The sequence below is a fragment of the Engystomops pustulosus genome, chromosome 10, assembly GCF_040894005.1.
Source record: "Engystomops pustulosus chromosome 10, aEngPut4.maternal, whole genome shotgun sequence".
NCBI classification, from domain to species: Eukaryota; Metazoa; Chordata; class Amphibia; order Anura; family Leptodactylidae; genus Engystomops; species Engystomops pustulosus.
Window position 1 is genome coordinate 31,905,017 of NC_092420.1, and position 25,137 is coordinate 31,930,153.

General features: G+C 39.9%; 1 protein-coding gene across 4 annotated transcripts; it reads right to left on the bottom strand.

The window, feature by feature from the left end:
• Positions 1-2,489: 2,489 nt before the first annotated feature.
• On the bottom strand, positions 2,490-23,699 carry CSDC2 (cold shock domain containing C2). Of its 4 annotated transcripts, none has more exons than XM_072128101.1 (4): positions 23,544-23,699; positions 11,836-12,047; positions 9,721-9,843; positions 2,490-8,567 (listed from the first exon to the last, which is right to left on the bottom strand). In XM_072128101.1, exons 2-4 carry the CDS (start codon positions 12,003-12,005, stop codon positions 8,405-8,407), a joined length of 456 nt encoding a protein of 151 aa, XP_071984202.1. In that variant the 5' UTR covers positions 12,006-12,047; positions 23,544-23,699; the 3' UTR covers positions 2,490-8,404. The 4 variants fall into 4 exon arrangements, with proteins under 4 accessions (XP_071984202.1, XP_071984204.1, XP_071984205.1 ...); XM_072128103.1 differs by having other exon boundaries at positions 11,836-12,013; positions 23,544-23,668; XM_072128104.1 differs by having other exon boundaries at positions 11,836-12,013; positions 23,442-23,666.
• Between the last annotated feature and the right edge of the window lie 1,438 nt (positions 23,700-25,137).

Below are 25,137 nucleotides of genomic sequence, written 5' to 3' on the forward strand. Positions count from 1 at the left end.
CAGGGATAGCAGCCAAAACAGCTGATATGGGGCCTGCACTGTCAGGGGGCCTGACCACAGAAAAACAGTGGAGGATGGAGGATGTCCACCATTATATACTGACTATGCTGCACAGTGTACAGCATAATAAAAATATGTTTAACAGTACACATCATCCACAGTACACAGCTGAGCCGGGAGCACTGATAAGAAATGTTGAGGAAGGGGACATCAGTACAACAGGCATAGGGATCTCTTATCTGTACTTTCCCAAGGTCAGCAGCTACTGGGCTGCATGGCTTCTGATGCCTGGGCTAAGAAGACTGCCTGACAGTGAGTATATGTGTTTATAAATGTGTTTATAAATGTATAGATCTGTATATGCTGTTTATGTGATGTGTACACTCACCGGCCACTTTATTAGGTACACCATGCTAGTAACGGTTGGACCCCCTTTTGCCTTCAGAACTGCCTCAATTCTTCGTGGCATAGATTCAACAAGGTGCTGGAAGCATTCCTCAGAGATTTTGGTCTCTGTAAACCCTAGAGATGGTTGTGCGTGAAAATCCCAGTAGATCAGCAGTTTCTGAAATATTCAGACCAGCCCTTCTGACACCAACAACCATGCCACGTTCAAAGGCACTCAAATCACCTTTCTTCCCCATACTGATGCTCGGTTTGAACTGCAGGAGATTGTCTTGACCATGTCTACATGCCTAAATGCACTGAGTTGCCGCCATGTGATGGGCTGATTAGAAATTAAGTGTTAACGAGCAGTTGGACAGGTGTACCTAATAAAGTGGCCGGTGAGAGTATATGCAGTTTATGTATGTGTGTATATATGTGATATGTATATATGATCTATGTGTGTGTATATATGCTGTAAATATTACTGTATGTATGTGTGTATTTACTGTATATGTGATGTATACATGCTTTATGTATGTGTATATGCAGTATATGTATGTGTGTACTATATATATTTGATATGTATATGCTCTATGTGTGTGTATATATGCTGTATATTTAATTGTATGTATATGTGTATTTACTGTATATGTGATGTATGTGTATATGGTGTTGGTTACTGTTTCTTCTCATACCTAGTAGTAGATTTTAAGGTCTCAGAACCTGAGCTTTTCTGCACAAATGTACCAGCAGATAACCAACCAGAATCAAATCTCCTGGTCAGAACATGGAAAGAGTAGAAAAGTGTCATAGGATTCTAAGCATCTGCACCATTAGCTGTTCCTCCATAAATATGCATGTTTCCTTCCTCATTGCCCTTGGGTATATCAATTGTCAAACAGGGAAATCAATTTTGCTGGTCTCATAGAGGTACTATAATTGTTTATTATCACAGTGGTGGAACCCCTACAAAGAACAGGGATAGAAAGATACAATAGATAACAAAAAGAAGACCCAATATACACTTGCATATTAGGATAAAAGAACTTCAAAGAAGAGAATATTGCGGTAAGGGTATTAGCCTTATTTATAAAAAGCAGGACGGAGCGCGGCCAATATTTCACACCCCTGGGCTACGGCCTGAAATTTAATTGGTGACTGGTCATATGAAATACTGTATGGTAAATTACATTTTAGATTTAGATTCTCAGATTAGTGTTTTATTTATATCTTGAATTTCTTGTATAATTTATTTTATATACATAATAAAATATTATTTACTACAGTGGTTACGGAAAGTATTCAGACACCTTTAAATTTCATTTCAGCCAATTGTTAAGATCAAAAAAGTTATTTTTTTTTGCTCATCAATGTGCACTCTGCTCCCAATCTTGACAGAAAACAACAGAAATGTAGATATTTGGGCTAATTTATTAAGCAAGAAATATCACATGGTCATAGGTATTCAGTCCCTTTGCTCAGTGTTGAGTAGAAGCAGCTTTGGAGCTTGTGCAGCCATGAGTCTTCTTGGAAAGATGCAACAAGTTTCTCACACCTGGATTTGGGGATCCTCTGACTCTTCCTTGCAGATCCTCTCCAGTTCCCTCAGGTTGGATGGTGACTGTTGGAGGAAGCTGACCATGTCATATTTCAAATTAGCAAAAATATCTTCATTTCTGTTTTTTTCTGTTTTGATCTTACCAATTGGCTGCAATGAAAAAAAGAGTAAAAAATGTAAAGGGGTCTGAATACTTTCCGTATCCACCATATATTTTAGAGTTGTGCTGAAGTTTTATCTTCACTCTCTTCTTCTTTTTGTCCTAATGGTTGTTCTTCTTAGCACCTGAAATTATAGAGCCCAATACAGCACCATCCCTCTGTATTGATGAGTTCCCTCAACTGCTTCTACAAAAAATAAATACCAGTATGTCAATTGTGTAAATTTAATCCCTCACACATCATATACTGCTGTAACTTGACAATACTTACTCTAGAAATCACTTGCACCTCCGAAATAAAACTGTGTAATAATATTATTTTCATCAGAGCGTTTCCTCAACCTATATTTTAGAGTGTTTCTATTGTGTTGTGTTTACCAATAATACAAAAAGGTTTTTTTATTGCATTTTTATTTATTGCCAACACATGAACAGTAAAACAGACAGACAAGATAAGATGGAAACAGAACCTTGCAACAAGACATTAGCATACTGTGTCAGAATCAGAATATGGATTAAATAAGCATAAAATACTGAAAATAGTGAAAAAAATGAATGTACTTGTAAATTTTACATTTCAGAAAGCAGACATCAAGAATGACAGCCGCTGTAGTATTTCATGTTTCAATTTTGCTTTGATTATTGAAATTAGTGATTAAATAAAGCCATATTAAATGCTGCTTTTAAGTTCATTTTCAAGCTGCTGATAGCAATTTAACTTTTGATATCTGTTTCCAAACAGTGGGGCAGATTTATCAAGCTGGCTGAAAGTCCGAATATTCTTAGTTGCCCATGGCAACCAATTACAGCTCAGCTTTCATTTTACCAGTGCTCATGAATATTTTGAATATTTTAAAGGGGAGCTGTGATTGGTTGCCGTGGGCAACTAAGAATATTCTGACTTTCAGGCAGCTTGATAAATCTGTCCCAATATGTTACTTTGAGTGTAAGAGAAGGAATCAGTCTACAAGGACATATAAGTTCTACATACAAGTGTGCATTCATTAGGGCACATTTACTAAGAACAGTGCAAACTGCCCTGGAAGAGTGCACTACTTTTTTTTGTGCACTTTTAACATGGGGCATGCAACACATTTCCGTCAGACTTTACATGATAAATCTAGCGCATGGTCCGACTGAGCACCGAAACACCCCCTTCAGTGCAGAAATTTGTGTTGCATGAAGGATAGTGCAGCCGTGCCACAAACCGGTTGTTTGCAACACAAATGTGGTGCAGACACTTCTTAAATACCTGTGCAAGCAATTTGCACCTAAAAGAAGGTGCAAAAGCTGCCAGAAAACTGGCGCATGTCCCTTAGTAAATGCGCTCCATTATGTTTGGGGAGGGGAAAAAGGGGAAGCCGCCAAGAAAAAAATGCAGTCACATTTCACAGGTTTGTTGGCTTCTTTAACATAACTCTGGGAGTAGAGGTTTAAATTAGCACAGCAGATTTATCAAGCTGTCTGAAAGTCAGAATATTCTTCTGATCAACCAATCACAGCTCCCCTTTAAAATATTCAGGAGCACTGGTAAAATGAAAGCTGAGCTGTAATTGGTTGCCATGGGCTACTAAGAATATTCTGACTTTCAGACAGCTTGATAAATCTGCCCCAATGGGTCAATCTTGATCTACTTTGGATAACAATCCACCTCCACTTTTCTAGACAAGCAATAAAAATGATAAAACCAGTGAAACTTCTTCTAAAAATCTGCCAAATCAATCTTAAATCAGGCACATGCCTTACAGAAATCACACACTGGACATGCACAAAATATTCACTAATGCCCCTGCATTGTATTTTGTGACGAGGACTAAAAAAAAAAAGTGTGATCTACTATGGGTCCAAAAGCTGTGCATGTGCAGTCCATTGTATGCAACCACAGCACATCAAAACTACATCCTTCTGGCAAGCAAGGAGTGAAATAGAAATATACAGAAAACCTAGCATTCCTATAATGTGCCGTCAACCATTACAGACGGTCCCCTACTTAAGGACACCTGACTTATAGACGGCCCCTAGTTACAGACGGATCCCTCTGCCCCCTGTGACCTCTGGTGACCTCTCTGGATGTTACTTTAGTCTCGGGCTGCAATGATCAGCTGTGAAGTGTCTGTAATGAAGCTTTATTGATAATCCTTGTTCCCATTACCTATGGACCCTATCTTGTACGTGACCTGGGGACTGCCTGTATTGTGCAATGGCCTCTAGACCTAAAGAAATAAACATTAAATTAATTTAAGTTGAACCAATAGATTGCTCACATCTATGTTTATGGGGGGAATCCTAAATGTCGGGGGAAAGGACCGTTTTCAATTTGAGATAAACCAGCAGTGGGGACATGTTCAGGAGCATACCTAGGACTTGTATTCTAACCAAAGACTTGTACTTTTCTTTCTTAAATTTCCTAGTTGATTAATCTGTGTCTATACATACATGATCAACAATACTGTATATCCTGTTTTTTACAGTATGTTAACTGTTAGCAAAGAAATTCCAGTGAAATGTAATGAACATTTTGGGCATACAAAATGTCTGTTTTAACTGTGTGCTAGCAACTAGTGCAATTTGAATATGAATGGATGTATACCCTGTATTCCGCCTAAGGCCGTGTTCACAAGCTGCGTTTTGATTGCGTATTAAAACACAATCCAAGGGCTTCCCCCGTCATCACATGTTGAGGTAACATTGCGTTTCCATTTAACATGACTTTGACATGTGATGCCCTTGGTTTGTGTCTCATAACTCAATCAAAACGAAGTGAGGGAGATTTATCAGAAGTGTCTGAGGTAAAACTGTTCAAGTTGGCCATAGAAACCAATCAGAGCTCAGCTTTAATTTCATAAACTGAAGTGGGAAAATGAAAGCTGAGCTGTGATTGGTTGCCACAGGTAACTAGAACGGTTCTGCTCTCTGACACCTCTGATAAATCTGTGAATGCGGTCTAACCCAAAAGAAATCTCATTGATCTGTTGACAACTTACACATAATAAGTGGGGTTGTATTTTCTAATTAGCTAAAGTCTCTATCCGATAATAAAGATGTAACAAACTTTTTATTCAGCATTTTTAATTCGTATTATAGTATTTTATATAAGATTGTGACACTTGTGCTTCTTGGTAAAAAAAATATTGGTATTAAAAAAAATAGAAAGAAAGCTAAACGTACGTACACGTGTATTCTATCATTGGATTGTTTATTATTGAATTATTTTTCTTAGTGTCTTTTTAAAAGGTTAATTACATACAATAATAGTGATGAATGGAATTTTTCTAACCTCTGGCAGCATTAAATTGGGCCTACAGTACAGGAGCTGAGATTACAGTATTACCAGTGAAATTTCTGAGATTTTATTTTGGAACCAAAACCACAATATATATGTATCTACCGTATTTTTCGGACTGCAAGGCGCACAAAAAAATCCTTAGATTTTCTCAGAAATCAAAGGTGCGCCTTATAGTCCAGTGCACTTTATATAGTAACCATACTTACAGGCAACAGCTGCCTTGAACTGTGCACAGGTTTGCCACCTGCTGGTAATTCATCCTAATAATCAGGTGCGCCTTATATATGAACCTAGATGTTTTAGCAGGCATTTATTGATGGTGCGCCTTATAATCTGAAAAATACAGTAAATAAATGGCCAGTCTTTCTGAAAAAAAGTTAAAGGGGTTTTCCAGGAAACCTACTAAGGGACAAGCATATTTAAGAAAAGAATTTGCACTTACCCTGCTCTACATATTCCTGTTGTCCACTGACACTCCCAGCTCAGCCAGAAGTTCCCTTCTCTTCAGAAGCATCTCTTTTATCAATTAGTAAGGGACTCATGTATAAGAATTTTGGGGTCATTATAGAGCAGCAACAGCCCCCATTGCATTGCATTTGTAAATGCAATACAAACGCCACAAGTGGCCGCACCTGTAGAAGAGTCTCATAAAGGAATTAAACAAATATTAGCTGAGCAGTTTGCGTTACAATAGCATTATTTGTTATTGATTTTTTAGTTGTTCACACGGCATTTTATGTATAAGCTCCACTGCAATTTTGAATTCAGCAGCAAAGGGAATAAAAAGTCCTTTGTTCACAAACAAATGACCCTCTTAAGATAGTTTCCCTTTGTATCCTATACTTCTCTATGCACCCCCAACTATTTGTACTCTATGTGGCCTTTACCATCTACAAGTTAGTCCTAAATTCCTAAACAGTTTTTTTTTTTTCAGTTTTTCAGTACTATTATGTCAACTATCTTATCCAATTCGTGGAACGGAAAATAAGCAGGGGCGTAACTTGAGGGGGTGCAGACGATGCGATCGCAACCGGGCCCTGGAGGCTTAGAGGCCCATAAGGTGTCACTTTCCCATATGAGAAGACTATTACTATAAACCATACATTATAGTCGGGGCCTGGCACAGACTTCGCACCAGGGCCCATCAGCTTCTAGTTACACCACTGAAAATAACTCGATCTTTAAAACCTGCTATCATCTTCTCTTATATGTAAGAAGGAAACGGCCAGCAAATGAACACTGACTTTTTATTTTATTCGAAGACGGTTTTAACTTGTAATGTTTTTCATTAGGTAAATAAAAAGATTGATGACTTTCATTGCATTTACATTATTTATCTTCTTTTTTTTTTCAAACAAAGTTAAAGTGATAACATCTTCAGGAAAAAAATATACAATACACATTAGAGAAACATTCCAAAGGTGGCATGCATTTTCTATCTTGCTATTGAATCACTGATCAAATTAACTACTTTGTCATAATGTACAAAAATATGTGATTTATAATGATTTATTCAAACTGCTACTGTGAATTATTGAGCCAAAAATGGCTGTAATTAAAGTTTTTTATGACAGGATACAGATATCACTGGCAACAATTTGGGGCACTAAACCACACACAGTCCTGTGAGCTAGTGGTTTAGTGTCCCAAATCTCACTGTATGAGTTTTGTCCTTTTATACTTACCTTGTTCCTCATTCTGTTCGGCACCTGCGCATTGTGAAAGTGAAGTCAACAAAGTAGACCCTGCGTATACTGCACAAGCGCATGCGCAATGAAGTCGGGGTATTATCCGTCTTCATTCCAGCAACACAAGAGGAGGCGCCGGTACCGAGATCTTCAGATGTGAGTCTAATGTGCCTCTTCAGATTCACATCTAGGTGAGCCCACAGGAAGCACTCATACAGGTTGATATAGGGCACTAAACCAGAGGTCCGTATGAACCTATAGTTGGTTTAGGGTCCCAAATCAATCTGACAGATTCTCTTTAAGGGAACATGTTGAACTAGATGTCTTCAGATCATCTTGAAATATATTCAATACAGCCTTACTGTTAAATAAAAACCTGCTATAGTATTGACCTGCTATACTAATTACACTACTGGTACATACAACCCCCTCATCAAGCAAAACAAATCTAATTCAACTAAAATAAGAAAAGAGGAGAAAAAAAACATCTTGCTTTCCATATAAAATAGTGCACAATACTACAAAAATTAAGGCACTCAAAAACAAAAAAATATATAAAAAGAAAAAAATCACAATATTTTCAACAGCAGTAATACAATGTTCTGATATCTGGAAGCAGGTCATATACATGTTAGCTATGAATATATAAGCTCAATTTTCCCTCCACCAACATGGTCAAGTGTACTGTATACGCAACCCAAAAATGAACAGATGTGCTATTGATAATATAGGTTTACAATAATGCATTACAAAATTGTAAAATACAAATGTCAAGCAATTTTGACCTGATGATATAAAATCTAGAAATGCAGCCATTGTTAAGTGTTTAACACCTGAAGTTCCAAGAAATGTTACATGCTCTTAGAATGGGCAGAACCCTCTAAACAGTGAAAAAAGGCCTGGCTCCGAATTAGATTTATTCACTTAGTTACATTAAATTTCTTTGAATGACAAAAATGGCAAAGCGAAAAGTCAAATGAAATTACGGTATGATGAAAAAGTTAAAACAGATGACAACATGTCCTACTACTATTAACTGCTATATGCTGATATGCAGAAAATCAGGAAAATCCTGATGGGTGGAAATCCAGCTCAATGCTAGTGACATTACTACAAGTGACAAGCCTGGGAATTAAACAGATCTTAAGGACAGCTTGAACCAGTCTTTAGTCCTCATCTTCATTAGTAAAGAACATATCCCAGCAGGACTGGCTCAATCTTTCCAGAAGATCTGATATGACTCTTGAAGTTGCAGACTTCGGGTCAATATGGCAGTTTTATGTCTCTGTTTGGTCCCCATCACCTATGGAAGGCTTTGATGATTTCTAGGTGCTGATTATCTGTCCTGACCAGGTTTCATGCTTTGTGTGAGGTGATAGGTGAGTCAGGATAACTTCTACAGCTTGAAATTTCTGGTTCTTGGGTGGAATAGGGCACATCTTGTACGTTACCTCATCTCCTTCCACAGGCACATACTCCCCTTCAATGCTGGGGAAAACAAAAAGATTAAGTCAAAATTAGAGTCAAGTAAAGTGCTATCCCTGGAGGGCAATATATTAAGCATCAAAAGAATTTTGTTTCTAAACATATAATAAAAGCTGCTGGAAAAGTTATACATCAACAGTTGGGCTGCTAGTTGATTTCATTTTACATCAGCGTGTGAGCTCTGCTCATGCACCAATGACCAGGGGCAAATTATAGGGAGGTTTCCAAGGGCACATGCTCTGGGCCCCCACCAGCAGCGCCCGACAGTCAGCTCACAGCTATGAGCCAACTTTCTCTGGGAGTGATGCACATTGCCGGTGCCACCGCACCACACCTGCGCCTACCTCCAATCTGCGACAGTGACTCACTGGCTCTGGCTTACAGAGATGCGCTGCATGCAGACGAGTGACACCTTATAGTGGATACGATTTTACCAGATTGCCCTGGGTCTTAAAATAATTTTCTAGACTAAAAATGTTAATAAAATAGGTTCTCATTATAAGATTGCCTTACAAAGCCCTCTGGCACACTGGCTTTTTTTTTTGAACAGATGTAGATCATGGAAGGCAATAGAAGTCTGTGGGTCCGCACAAAAACGTTGTGCTAACTGATGAAACATTAGTATTCTTTCATTGACGAGGCTGAGAAACCAGGTGTGATGTTTTCACAGCAATGCAACGGAAGAACAGCACCAATGCCAATGTGATAGAGCCTTGACTCATCTAACAGTTTTGACTTTAGAGATTTTTATAGGTAAACACCAGAGAGGAAATGCCAGAAAGGATATTTCATACCAATGGGTTCTGCCAGTTTAGTAGGGTAAAAAAATTGGGATACATCTTCAGTGTAGAGGTAAGATCAGTTTACTGTAGCAGTAAGCTGATAACCAGTACTATAATACCCAAGTGTACAGATGGTCGACGACAATGGAATATGAGAAGACAGAAAGAAGACATTTTTAATCTAACAACTGGTGGAGAACCATAAAGTTAAATTGGCAGAAACTTTAAAAGACTCTCCATATGCTTTTCTAAAAGTATAATATTAAGCTCTGATATCAGAAATCCTTTATTATGGCTATGCTCAAATGGGCATGATCGATCATTTATTAGGTAGAAAAAGCACATTATCACATCTAATAATATTTATTACTTACTCAGAAATGTGTACAAATATATCTTCTGTTCCATTTTCGGGAGTGATGAATCCATGACCCTGAGAGCGGGAGAACTGCTTGCAGACACCCTTGTAAATTGGTCCAGCAGATGCTCTTGCAGTGCTAATAAAAAATTAGGTATGTTGGGTAAGCACATTCCAGTTCTACAGTACAATCTAATTAGCAAATGTAACAATTGCCTATATACTATAAATAACAGTAAGGCCTCTTTCACACAAGCATATGCTCGCCTAGCTGTAGCACTACTCAACCCTCCCTTCTCCATAGCAAGGCATGGCGCCCAGCTGTAAACATGTAAACCGTATTTTACGGTAACACGTGACATACTGTGACTGTGGTAATCTTATATTTGTTGTCCATGGCTTCATTCCTTCTAAAATCAACTTTTTAAATTATTTTAATGATTCTGCAATGAGTTTGCAAGGAACACTTCCCTTCTCCCACTGTGTGCTTAAAACTCCTCTGCTTCAGGGAGATTACATCAGGCCGAGAGAGGGGTAAGCAGTGGGGAGAGGAAGCACAGAGGGGCTCGGGTTGTGAACCCACTGTGTTATCCTACTGGTTTGACTTTGGGCCACACTAATAGTGTTATCTCCGGACCTCTTCGGTATTCACCCTTTAACCCATATACAGAAATCTGGACTGTGGAGAGGTTGCAAGGCCGTTACCTCTTGTGGTGGTCTCAGTGAGGAGAGCTGGCCCAGTGGGTACAAAGACCAGTATGTGGTACCAAGGGGTCTGGCTGGCAAATGGTCAAGGTCAGTTGAAAGTCAAGGCAAGCGGTGTACAAGCAGGGTCAGGATACAGGCAGAGGGTGGAGGCAGGGCATGCTGGGCTATATGGCTATAGCTGTGCATTGAAAGGTTGAACAGCCATTGATGAAATACGTCCTGTTCCTTTAGGAAGGAGAGAGAGGCAATGCTCCAGGGACGTAACTTGAGGGGGTGCAGAGGTTGTGGTCGCACCAGGGCCCAAGAGGTTTAGGGAGCCCTTATGGTGTCACTTTCCCATATGAGAAGACTATTACTATAAACCATACATTATAGTCAGAGGCCTGGCACAGACTTTGCACTGGGGCCCATCAGCTTCTAGTTACGCCACTGCACTGCTCGAACCCCGAGGGAGCTGTAGAAGCAAGGACAGAGGAGTGAGTATGCAGCAGGAGTTTGCTGGAAAGTGGCCAAACAATGCCGCTGTAAATAAGTAAGGTTGATTTTATAAGAAACAATGCCATGCTTAACAAATATAAGAAGATTACCACTGCCACAGTGCCTAGATCGATATGTCCCCTGTATTTTTATGCTGGATTTTGATGGTAGATTTCCTGTAACATTGACTATACCAAATATAAAAAAAAAATACCCACGTGACCTCAATTTTGCTGAACTGAGAAAATGTATACTTTCCTTCCTTGTTAGTGTCCAATAAAAACATTCATGCATACATGTTTTCACATGTTATTGGTACATCAGCATTCTGAAACGATTTCACAATATACTTGGAAGCTCCTCGCAGCCTTGAGAAGGGGAAGCCTTATGTCTGTCTGGTAATATCTGGTAGAATTTTAATATGTAATGTTGAGTGCATTCTTAAGTGCTGTACATTTTCTAAATAAACTTTAATTTTAGTGCACTAGAGGATTTAAACCTTTGGCTTCTTCCATAATACATTGCCACTATGTTATAATAAGGGCCTATTAGGTATAGGTTTTTCCATATGACAGGCCTATGAACAAGCAACAGCCCCCATTAGGAATGGTATCACACTGAACCCCACAACTGCATCACAGAGATACTAAAAGGGATGAAATATGAACATTATTTAATGTAGTTCCATGACTTGCTGCTGGGGCTCTGCTTGTTCCGTAAATGCGTCTGTTACATGGATTGTATTTCACAAACAAAAAGTGGACATGTGAATAAGCCCTAATGTACGGATTTAGTTATCCCAGTGCTGTGAATGACACTAAACAGACAGCATACTAACCCATTATAAGGAGTGGAGCCACTCATTTATCCATTTAAATAATTGTGAGAAAACATAATCATAGGCACAGCTGTACATTACTTCAAAATCATTTTTTTTAATACATACGCTGAGTATGTACGGGTTCTTTTAGTCGGAAGAGGACTTGGCAAATCTCCCAGAAGAAGGTGACTTCTGTCCCAAAGTCGGCTTCCTTCTCTGTGGAATGGGTATGATGGTACTATTGGTGACTTTGGTGACTGAAGAGGTTGTGGTGGTGTGGTGGGGTCAGAAGACATGTCTGCAACTATCAAGATGAGGGATAGTTTACACACCTGTTTCTAAAATAAATTGAAAAAATACATATTAAAATGGCATAAGATATATGAACATCCCTCTATTGTACTATTGTACTTATATAAACTGCTTAGCCATAGTATTTGCTTTCATGACACAAGGATACATACAAATCCCAGCTTTACATTTGATAGAAACCTGTGTATCGACTATAGTTGGCGGACCAGACCTCTGATGCAGTTACCATACAGATACCCATCAGGATGAATGGAAAATAAAAACCCTCCATCCCCCTTCCTCCGCCACAGAGGTCAATAAAATATACTTAATTTCCCCCACTAATTATTATGTATAGTACCATACATAAAAAAAAATGTATTCACTTACCTGGCCATGTTCCCACAGGTTCCATCCTCAATGGAACACTGATGGGGTAATGACCTAATTAAAAGAAGTGCTCGCAAATAATTTATATTGTTTATGTAATTAAATGTTATATAATTTTCCAATATATATAGATTGTATCTACTCCACATAGTTAGATCTCTGCTTGCTGTCATTTAACAGGAGGCTTCACTGTCTTCTTCCTGTGGATACCCTTCGGCCCCCTGATCACGTGATGTGATGTCTCTCAGGTGCACAGCTCGTTAGAAAACACAGCTCTGATTACTCAATGTAACGCACCTGTGTGACATCACATGACCATGGACCAGTGTTTTTTCACAGGAAGTAAAGAGATCTAAAAGCAAGCAGAGATCTAAAAAAGAACAAAAAAATTGATATAGGAAACATGGAAAATTGTGTAACTTTATATTAGTGGACAACCCCTTTAAGCCTCATTAACGGTACTTGAGCAGCCTTTTCTGATTGCAATGATTACAGGTGGTTTCCTACTTAAGGACACCCGACTTACAGACAACCCATAGTTACAGACAGACCCCTCTGACCTCTGGTGAAGCTCTCTGAATGCTTTACTATAGTCCCAGACTGCAATGATCAGCTGTAAGGTGTCTGTAATGAAGCTTTATTGATAATCCTTGGTTCCATTACAGCAAAAAATGTTTAAACACCAATTGTCACTGGGGCAAAATTTTTTTGGTCTGGATCTACAATTATATATACAGTTTCGACTTACATACAAATTCAACTTAAGAACAAACCTCCGGACCCTATCTTGTACGTAACCCGGGGACTGCCTGTATTATTAATGTGATCTCAGGATACGCATCTGCCTCTTCCTCAATGTTTGCAGGTTTTTACTAATGTAAATTCACATGCACAGAATAAGGGCAAAGAAATGTCATGATTTGTTATTAGCAGTGACTCTTCTTTCTTTCCTTTTTTTAAGCAGTCATATATAAAACTATTCACTAAAACTATGCTCATTTAACTACATATAGCTGTCTCCGCTTGCGTATTTCTGCCCTACATTTTTTGGGTGAAAATGATATTTAATATCTATTTAATCTTATTTTTGATATTCAGTTATAACCGCATCTGGAACTTTTGATTTATTGGTAAAACAACCCATTATGCAAGGTAATATGTGTCACTTTTCAGGTAACTAGTGGGTCAATCAGCACACATCACATATTACATGAATTACAGAGGTAAAATGTATTGTGGACTGTTGTGCCGTGTGGACTGGCTTGCTCAAATGGGGTAAAAAACACATTAAAAAAAGTACACATGAGCCATGTTGGGAGGAGAGTGGGGCTTAGAAATTGGCACTCCTCTATAGGAGCAGATAATGGAGAAGGAGAACATGACTGGAATGAGAAGGTGATTCGTGGCAGTATCCAGGGAACTGATGGCACAAGAACATGATTTATAATCAAACACGTTTTTAAATTTGTATAGAATGTCTATTGGAAGTTAATATCTGTGTCAATATACATTATTGTTATTATTTATTTATAGAGCACCATTTATTCAATGCTGATTTACATATGAAAAGGGGTTGACATACATAGCACAAACAAGTATAATCAAATAACACATGCATTTTCAAAACAGCAGCTGAAAAGAAGAGATTTGTCTAATTACATTGCTATCAAAATTGCGTTAACACATGGGTTTTGTAACATATGGATTTGTTGACGCATGCATTTTGTAAACTCAAAGTTAACAGCAATGTTATTATATAAATCTCCTCTTCTCAGCTGCTGTGATGCGTTTGCCACGTACACGCCCCCACCCCACCCTGAATGTTTTGGTTGTTTGGTAATGACTTACATAGTATGGGGGATAAATAGGTCTTGGAGGGGTTTGTTAAAGGAGCAGATGGTAAGAGGAGGTCCTGTGAGGAGGTGAGATTACATGCAGGAAGGTATTGGGTCATCAGCAGGGGCGTAACTACGATGGTAGCAGCCATAGCAGCTGCTATGGGGCCCACAGTGTAAGGGGGCCCATCATCTGACCTGACAAACTAAAAAGTGGAGGATGTGCACCATTATATACATTTTATGCTGCACATATATGTGATGTATATATGCTGTATGTGTATGAATACAATGTATGGTGTGTAACTCACACATGTGAGTATAGAAATAAGTATATTTTTGAAGTGGGAAGGGGGCCCATTCAGAAGCCTGCTATGGGGCCCTGTCTCTCCTGGTCATCAGGTTAGAGATATATAGAGGGGACAAGAGCTCAGTTTTCATTTTCCTACAGCTGTTTATGAAATTAAAGCTGAGCTCTGATTGGTTTCCGTGGCACCTAGAACAGTTTTACCTCAGATAAATCTAAAAAATCAGAAGGAAGAAAACACCAGCTCACCTCCACGACCACAAGGAAACCGGCACGAAACCCGCCTTGTTTGCTCAGGCACAAACATTTTTATTTTTCAAATCTAAAAAATGTCTTGTAATTCAGTCCACAATCTAGTGGGCCAAAAGAATATAATTATTGGAGTACTAGCTATATAATAGCAGAATTCTTCTGCTTGCACCAATCATGGATGTTACCCTTTACATGTCACTGGCAAGAGCGCACCACTATTTTCCAGAGGATCGTCATTCCCTATGTCATCATTAGGGAGCGACAATCCTAGAGTAAATGCTGGCAGCTTTTACAGAGTTAACACCCTCAATAGGTGCCAGCACCAATCTCGGGTGTTGCTGGCGGGGTGAGCAGGAACGTCAAACTTCTGTCTGTAATTCGGGTCCTCAACAATGAAGGTTCGGGATCCACTCATCCCCAGTTTTGATACCATGCACACTCTACCTAGAAGGAACGAAAACAAACAGCCCATTGTCTACACAGTGTCACTGCTCCTTCACATAGTGCGATATTTACAGACAACTAACACAGTAGTGTTGTTGCCAGTTTTCTAATCAGAGTATAAAAGTAGTCAGATAACTCAAGTTCTTACCTTGCCTGTCAAGTGATCACTTTGATTGAAGGAGTAGACCCTGCTCCATAGGGGCAGGGACAATACCCCGTATAAGACCCTATACCCATCCCCAGCTTGTGCTATTATGTAAGTTATGCAATGGAAACCTGTCACCACAAAACTCTAAAATTAAACCATGACCATTGTCTTATAGGTGACACTAATTGTGTTGTAATGGTGTCTTTGTGTATTCTATGCATTGGTGCTTCAGCACAAAACACACTTTTATACTCCTTGATTATCTTGATTATCTTCTTAGACGCAGACAAGTAGGCAGGATAGAGTCAGGCTCCCGCGCCTCCTCATAGCCTCTATGGCTTGTAAATTCACCAGGTCCCAACCCACAGCACCACATGACTACAAGGGTCTTGAAAACTCTTGCGCATGCGCAGTGCATCTGAAGAGTTGATACAAGGCGGCTTGTCCCCGATTGGCTGCAGCAGTGCATCATGCATGCATGAGTATTACGTATATGCAAGAGAGCTGGCCAATTTTATGCTCTGTTATTCATAAGCATTGGATCGGCTAGATTTCTCTTGCCCATGCCCTAGAGTTTTCAAATAGCTTGTAGTAATGTGGAGCTGGGACTTAGGGAGTGTAGATGGGTGGATTTTAAAAGCCACAGCGGCTATGAGGTGGCGAGCATAAAATTGGCTAGCTTTCCTGCATATAATACTCATGCATACATGATGCACTGCTGCAGCCGCCTTGCATGAACTTGTCAGATGCACCGCGCATGCGGAAGAGTTTTCAAAACCCTTGTAGTCATGTGGTGCTGTGGGTTGGGACCCCGTGAGTTTAAAAGCCACAGTGGCTATGAGGAGGCGTGGGAGCCTTCCTCTCTCCTGCCTCCTTGACTGCAACGAAGAATAAAAGTGTTTCTTGTGCCAAAGTACCAACGTAGAGGAGACACACGGACACCACTACAACACAATTAGAGTCACCTATAATAAGGTAATGGCCATGGTTTATTTTAGAGTTTTATGGTGGCAGGTTCCCTTTAAACCTTACACTTTAACTTTGTAAAGTTTATACATTTTATTGCGAAATGAAAATCCTTCTGGCAATGTACATATCACATTCTGAGATTTTTACATACAAGGCAGTAGTGCAAACACATAAACTACAAATCTTAAGCGAGTTCCTACATGTCAACTATTTTGAAATAATGTTTGCTCTTCAAAAACCTACAAGCCTCATATGAAAGATCAGGAATTGAAAGGTGGTTCATCTACAAAACCCATTAATATACTTCTGATTTGCTATTTACAGAAAGCTATTAGAATCCTATTTTTAAAGGCCCCCCTTATAGCCGAAGACACACATCAATGGAGAACGCCCACAGTCTATATTCCGCAGCGATTCCAAAGATGTGATGGCTTTAAGCATTGATTCTCTTGCAGCAGAGATGCAGAACTCAACCTTTGCTTTGTATAGCAGGAATAGCAGGAATCTGCAGCAGCCATCTATCCTGCAGCAGATTTTACACCTATAGCACATCATTGTGCGTCAATCCCATCCACTGTGCTGCTTATGTAGATATAGCTTTGACCATGTCCTGGACCAGGCCTAAATGGGTTTTTCCAGTATAGCTCATCAATTTCAGATTAGTAGAAGTCCAAAAATGTGGGAGCTCAAAAGAAATTTCCAGCATTATAGAGGGAATGAAGCTGGACTTTCAGGTTTTGCAGTTAGGTTGGCAGTATGAGTTGATTGCTGGTGATCTAGAATATTAACATCCAAGGTCATTATAATCATTATTCTGATAAACCACCTGAATAAAAACTAAACAAGGTTAAAAACATATCTCATCCCTCTGTCCCAGCGCAGATCATACTCTTAAAGGGGTTGTAACAAATTCAATTGTTATCCCCTATCCAATTTGACCCAATCCGATCTAAGCACTTATAACACTCTGATCGTTGAGGGTCCGATTGCTGAGACCCCGAAAGATCACAACAATAGATCTCCACTTTTGTGAAAATGGGGATCCTGTTCTTACTAACTGAAGGAGCAGCAGGTCTAGCAGTTGCTCGATTCAAAACTATGGAAGCTTGAGAAAATGCCGGGCACAGCAATCGGTTATCGCTGACACTCTCATAGACAGTGCATGGAATTGATGGAGGTAGCCAAGATTTTTGGTGATGGGCGATTTTACTATGCTCCCATAGTAAATAGAGTGGTAGGACTCATGTGCAGCCTGCTCCTCCATCTGTTAATAAGAATGGGACCACCAATCTCATACTCATGTGGGTCCCAGTGGTAGGACCCACTTTGATTAGATTACTTGTACTACATGTTGGAAAAAGTTGTGATGGCATGTGATGAGCTGTATTTTTCAGGGGCATTATTTTAAGGCCCCAATGCACATGACCACATGGGGGCTGGAGATATGGTTGCACTGTTTACAACCACATCATGGCCGCCATAGAGGTCTATGGCTCCAGGTCAAAGTGTGGTAAGCAAACGGTGTCTCACCGCAACTTGATCGAGCTAGGTGGCTGCGCCAAAAAATATAAGTCATAATCAATATTTTTTAGATTTTACGGTGCAGCCACTCGGCTTTCAATTGAGAGTGGAGAGGTGAGGAATGCTCACCCCTTCTCCCTCCCCGCTGCATGTTTACCTAGTCTACACCCTGGACGAACATACATTCGTGTGCATGAGGCCTTATTCTAAGCCAAACTTTTTCACAGTGGGATGTAAAAAAATTACTATTTTGCTATTTTGTCACCGACAAGTTTTTAACCTATTAACCTTAAATAAAATGCACATATACAGCATTATTATAATAATTATTATTATTATTATAGTTATAATAATGTTACCATATTCTGAGAGCCATAACCTGCATTTTTCCATTGATGGAGCTGTAAGAGGGATTTTTTTTGTAGGATGAGGTTCTTGTGGGATGTAGTTGTTGCTATTTAGGTTTATATATGACTTTTTGATCAGCAATTCTGACAAAGTTTTTATAGCATTCATCTTTTGTAATAATGAAAGCTTTAGTACTGTAGTATGAGTTACATTAAATGTCATATAATCGTTTTTGTGGTTATCTTTGTCCTGGATTATGTACATAAAAAAGTGGCTTTGACTTAAATGGATATTCCCATCTAGACATTTAATTTTATTCATCTGCCACATATATACATTTCTTCAATTACATATTATTAAAAAATTTTACCTGTTTGAAGACAATTTCCCATGAAGGTAGAAATGTTGTTCATCAGAAATGAAATAACTATCCTAGGATACGACCACCACTGCACTCTGGCAGCAGTGGCCAGTCCTGTCTGGCCTCCCGAATACAGCGTTTTTTACAATCGGAGATGTGTGGGACCTTTGGGCTATTGTATACTTAAAAACAATGTATTTCTTTGTGTAATCAGCAGAGGTGGTCGTATCCAAAGACAGCTGTTCTCCATTTCTAAGGAGCCAGATGACTACATTTATGAAAATTATCTTAACCAGGTACATTTTTATGGAGAAATGTTAGTATGCTGCTTTCTGTAACATCAGTAAAGTTCTGTGATACCACTCAGATAGCCACAGCTGACATTTGACACTCCCAGCTTGTAATAGCACAGAGATGCTTCTGCAAAGGTGCAAAAACAACCTCTGTTCTTAGACAGAAGGAAGTATTCATTTCTGCAAGCTCTGCCACTTTACTGACATGCCTCAGGAAAATGTCATGATCTTCAATAAAGAGTCATGAGTTGGGGAGTAGTTTTGCAGTGGTGGGTGGTGGTTAATGTGGGTGCTGGCTACAACTGAAATGTATCAGGATATATAAGTGCATCATAGCTGGCTGTGTGTGGGGTCTTAATCTGTGAAACAGATTAAACCAGCCAAAACAGTGAAACATTGAACCAGCCAAACACATGGTAAACATTCAAAAACGTGTTTACAGACCGTTCAAGAACTGTCCAAGAACCCATTATGTGACAGCACCCTAAGGGCGCGTTCACACGTTCCGCTAGCGCCACGTTCATAACGCGACACTAGCGCACAGGGGGCGGAGTTTGGGGCGATCGCATACAAGTTTCCAGAGAAACGCATGCGATCGGGTTATTAATCGCATGCGTTTCCCGGGAAACGCATATGCGATCGTCCTGAGCCCCGCCCAATGTGCGCTAGCGTCGCGTTATGAACGCGACGATAGCGGAACGTGTGAACGGGCCTTAAGCGTTACAGATGGACTAAGGAGAGATGGAAGAAGGCTCCCCCGACCAAGTGGTGTTTCATTGATGGGGTATGAGGTGCAATACCAAGTGCACAGTGGGGGGAATTTATTAAGCCTGTTACCACTTGGTATATTCGCCACACAATTCTTTTGGGGGTCCAGCCTCGGGTACAATTCAGCTATACTCTCTACCAGGTTTCTGTTGCAGGCTATAGTAAATATTGCCTTGCTCTGCACCCTCCCCACATACATTTTCAAAAAAAGTGATGTAGTGGTAAAGAAAGGGCAAAAAAAATTAGCAATTTCTGTGCCTTGAATTAGGAATTGCCGCTTTTTCATGCCTTGTATGAAAACATGATAAATCCCCCAATGTCTATACAATGTGATGTGCTCTTTAGGAAGTGAAGAGGATGCAGTGCTTGTCTCTTCATACAGATACCGTATATGCCGGCGTATAAGACGACTGGGCGTATAAGACGACCCCCAACTTCTGCCCTAAAAATATAGAATTTGGTATATACTCACTGTATAAGACTACCCCTCTCCCAAATGAAAAAAGTCTGCTTAAAACTTTGCAAAACAAACATATCATAACATGATCATAACTGTAAGCTGCGATATTAATGAAGATCCGACATGCTTCTGTAAGTGCCGCCTGTGACCCCCAGCTCTGTGACGCCGACCGCTGTGACAGGGCGGCTGCATTAGCATACAGCGTGCCGCCCCGTCAGCGCGTACTAAGCCTCTTCTAATGACTGTGAGAGGCGGACTGCCGCACATGCGCGGCGGTCCCAGGAAGCGGCTCTCTGCGCGCTGACGGGGAAAAAAAACACCTCACACAGTGCGGCCCCCGTATATCCGGCGTATAAGACGACCCCCCACTGTAGCCATTATTTTAAGGGGTTAAAAAGTAGTCTTATACGCCAGTATATACAGTAATTGCTGGGGGTGTCAGGTGCTGGACTGCCACCAATTCTAAGAATAGATCCTTGGAAAACCCCTTGAAAGATTTTGTTACTAATTGTTGATACCAGATACCACAGGAGGCATTACAGGTCTTGATGGTTCAGAGCTGCTTTCAATAATTGAGGGGGGGGGGGGGGTGCTACACATTATTAGGCCGCTAGTCTTATGTTCTAAAGCATAAAATGCTATTTTTTGTTTCTTTGGATTGATGAGTATTAGAACATTAGCATGTATCAGTCAAAATAGGAATTTCTCCTAAATGTCATCATGTAGGGGATTTCCCTTACATGAAGAGGACGCCATACACATTACTGCAAAAGGCATTTGTCAATTTTCTTATGGGGAATTGAAATTGGTAAAACAAATATCTGACTCATCTGTCCTTTAGAGTGAAAGCAGAATACAGGCGGTCCCCTACGTCAGGACACCCAACTTACAGATGACCCTTAGGCTATATTCACACTGCCGTTGCCCGCCCGTACCGTACCGTAGCGGGCAACGGCAGTGTACGGGGAGAGGAGGAGGAGGTGAGCGAAGCTCACCCCCGCCCCTCTCCATAGCAACCTATGGCGCACAGCGCCGTATTACATGTCCTATCTTTTTCCCGGGTGCTGCACCGTACCGCTCCCGTAGGGTGCTGTGCGCCCATAGGAGTGTATGGGGGACGTATATTGGCCGTATATACGTCCTCCATACGTTCGTGTGAATGTAGCCTTAGTTAAATACAGACCCAGACTGTCCCATACTGCAATGATCAGCTGTAAGGTGACTGTAATGAAGATTTATTGATAATCCTTGGTCCCATTACAGCAAAAAATGTTAAAACTCCAATTGTCAAAGGGGCAAAAGAATCTACATTTTTTCTGGATCTACAATTATAAAATATACAGTTTCAACTTGCATACAAATTCAACTTAAGAACAAACCTAAGGACCCTATCTTGTACATAACCCGGGGACTGCCTGTACAGCTGTATGTCGGATCACACTGCATTAGTGTATGCCATACAAAAACTTTTAGGATTACAGTATATACCTTATATTATTGTCCAGGCCTGTGACTCAGTTATTTTAGAAATGAGTCATCTGTTCTCTCAGAAATCTGTTTACATCCAATCTTCAGGACCAAAACATTGGCCCACATTTACTAAGGGCCAATTCGTCAGTTTTATGTCGAACTTTGCATATTCTTTTTAGTGTAAACTGTTTGCATTCTGGTGCTCAGCTGGACCGTGCGCCAGATTTAACATGCAAAGGTGCACCAGAAAAAAATGGTGCACTCTGTCGGAGCGGATTCAGGACACAAATCCTGAATCTGGCGCACCCTGCACACTACACTACACAGGACACTCCACATAGTACAGACTGTACTGTTCTTAGTAAGAGTAATGCCACACATGGCGTTTTGAACCTATTTTTAGTCCGTTTTTAAGCAGTCCATTAAAAAACACATCCATTTTTGACCAGTTTTAATTAAGATAATTGGTAAAACCTGTCAAAAAACGCATGTGTTATTCAAAAAACGTATACGTTTTTTAATGCATGCATTTTTGGACAGACTGCTTAAAAATGGACCAAAAATGGGTTCAAAACGCCATATGTGGCATCACCCTTAATGTGCCCTGTTGTCCCCCATTTATCAAAATTAGTGCAAACTGCAATATGAGCAGTTTGCCTATGTAGTGTGCAGAGTGTGCCAGATTAATCAAAAGTGGCGCACGGTCTTCGTGAATTTTTTTGGTGCAGAACTGTGGTGCATGTCAGTAATAAATGTTGTGCAAACCCTCACTATGCACCTTTAGATGCGCACTTTTTTGCCTTGTTGGACTCAAAACTGGCGTAGACACTTTATAAATACATGTACAAGCAGTTTGCACATTCTTTTCAGTGCAAAGTCAGACAGAAAACTGGCGCCAATGCTTTAATAAATGTGGCCCATTGTCTTACGTTGTGCACTAGGGACACTGCCAGCCATTTAATAAGTATTGTTTCGAGCCGCTCTGGAAAAAGCTGCCTGCCTTGATTATGAGGACTGTCCCTGGGGGTGTTATTGCGAAAGGATTTGTCACCAGATTATTTTTAACGCCCTATTGTAGAAATGTCTAGATCCTTTTTGTGTCTCGGTTTTTTTTTTCTTCCAGCAGGTGCTTGTTGTGAAGAAATGATATGTATAAAGGATACAAGACCTATGGTGCGCTGACACAGTAGCAAATAGAGCAGCTAAAAAAGCAACGCTACTACAATCAGACTCTGATCTACTGGGATTGTGACACATCTAGAAATCCGCCCTTATTTGGCCAACAGGAAGAAAAAATATCTGGTTTTAGAAGGGCAGAACAAGCCTGTCAGTCTCCAAGGATCTACGCACTCAACAATCACTGTTGTAGTGATGGACAGAATCGTACACTCAAGCCTCTCATAGTATGGATTTTGATACTTAACATTCAACGTATCACATATCGTAACATTTCATGGTGGTAGTAGAAGCGTGTGCTATTTCGTTATCAGCTCCAGGGTTAAGATTACATGCACAGCACAGCAGTTGTGACTGCAATGCAAATGTAAAGAACAAGATATCGCTTTGATCTAAATTCTATATAAATGGTCATTTTAGACAAATGCTTTGCCTAGTCACATGATCTTCATTTTTTGGGGGTACTGCACGTATATATATAGGGTTGTTCAGCATTCAGGAAACAATATACAAATGATTGCACCATGTACTGGCATTGTAAAAAAAAAACAATGACCCCCCCGTGTGTACACGTTACATGGAATGAAAATATTACAGGGATTAAGGATCCCTACATTGGTACGTGCCTGGACACCCTTTGCATACCACAGCTGATTTAGATGATAGGAAGATATGGTGGATTTAAAGGGTCTTCCTTACCTTGTCTTCCCCCACTTATAGATGACAGACGCAGCTGTCATTCAGGTCTCCTCCTCCCAAAACAAATAGGAACACCTTATGTTAGTAAGCCCTAGTCCTCACCTTCTAGAGACACTTAAAGGGCACCCTTCTCCTAGATCCAAATCTTCCTTGTTATTTTGCATCTAAATTCTCCTGCACACCCCTCGCTGGTGACGTCTGTGACAGGGGGAAGAGAGAAAGGAGGAGTTACATGAGGCTGTCCCATTACAAGCCACAGCCTGAATAGCAATGTGCCAGGCTGCAGAGATTACCTAGCTAAAAAAACACTCATTTATGCCAGGTGGATAGGACATTTAACCCATCCACTGCCAGACCACAGAAATTCTTTATTTAACATAACTATACAAAATACAACTATTCTCAGATGTGTTTAACCCCTTAAGGACGCAGCCATTTTGTAGCTTAAGGCTCAGCCCGATTTTTTGGATTCTGACCTGCGTCGCTTTATATGGTTATAACTTTTGAACACTGTTACTTATCAAAACGATTCTGAGATTGTTTTTTCCCCACATGTTGTACTTCATTTTAGTGGTAAATTTTGGCTGATAAGTTTTGCGTTTACTTACAAAAAAAAAGAAAATATGATAAATTTTTTGAAAAATTTGCCATTTTCGAAATTCAAAATCATTGCGTTTTCAGGCAGATAGATTTACCACCTAAATAACTTGCAGAATAACATTTCCCATTTGTCTACTTTACATTTTCATAATTTCTGAAATGTTTGGATAATTTATTTTGATGTCACGCGGCTTACAAAAAGAATATCGCTTTTCCGGATTTTCAGAATTGACTATTTTGGGGATAAATACAGTTTTGAATGAAATTTTACATATTTAGCATCAAAACCCCCTATATAACCAACCCATTTTCAAATCTGCACCCCTCAAGCTATCAGAAACCGCTTTTACGAAGATTGTTAACCCCTTGAGATCTTCATAGTAATTGAATCAAAATGGAGGTGAAATTTAGAATGGTCAAATTGTTCCCTTATACGTTCATTTAGCACTAAAATTTACACATTTCCAAAATATAAAAAGAGAAAACCCACCATACAATTTGTTCTGCAATTTCTCCTGAGTACAAAGACCCCCCACATGTGGCCATTACTTGTGTTATGGGGGCACAGCGAGACGCAGAAGGGAAGGAGAGCCCTGCAGCTTCCAGGATTTTAGTTTCCTCATTGGCCCCTTTTGAAGGCTATAAAATTTTCGCTTTTGCGTTATTGGGGCCATGTGATGCCATTTTTTTTGCGCGATGAGATGCTTTTTCCATTGTTACCATTTTGGGGTTAGTATCACCTATTGTTGAAAATTTAGGAACTTTTTTTGAGGGCAGGAGTAGAAAAGCATCAATTCTGTACTGGATTTTTTACTCTTTTTTTTTGGTGTTCACCGTATAGACTAATAATCCTGTTATCTTTATTCTATGGGTCGATACGATTACGGGGATACCAGACTTGAATATATTTTCTTACGTTTTACTAAATTTGTCAAACAAAACCCTAATGTGGGGAAAAATCTATCATTTATGTATTGCCGTCTTCCAAGTGGCATAACATTGTTACTTTTTTGGCTACGGAGCTGGTTGATGGCTTATTTTTTGCGGGACATGTTGTACTTTGCACCAGTATTATGTCGGAGTACACATGGTTTTT

Coding starts and splice junctions, on each gene's coding strand:
- CSDC2 (XM_072128101.1), bottom strand. CDS start 12,005: ATGTCTTCTGACCCCACCACACCACCACAACCTCTTCAGTCACCAAAG. Junction 9,844..11,835: donor AGAACCCGTACATACTCAGC/GTATGTATTAAA, acceptor ATTTTTTATTAG/CACTGCAAGAGCATCTGCTG. Junction 8,568..9,720: donor ATATTTGTACACATTTCTGA/GTAAGTAATAAA, acceptor TGTTTTCCCCAG/CATTGAAGGGGAGTATGTGC.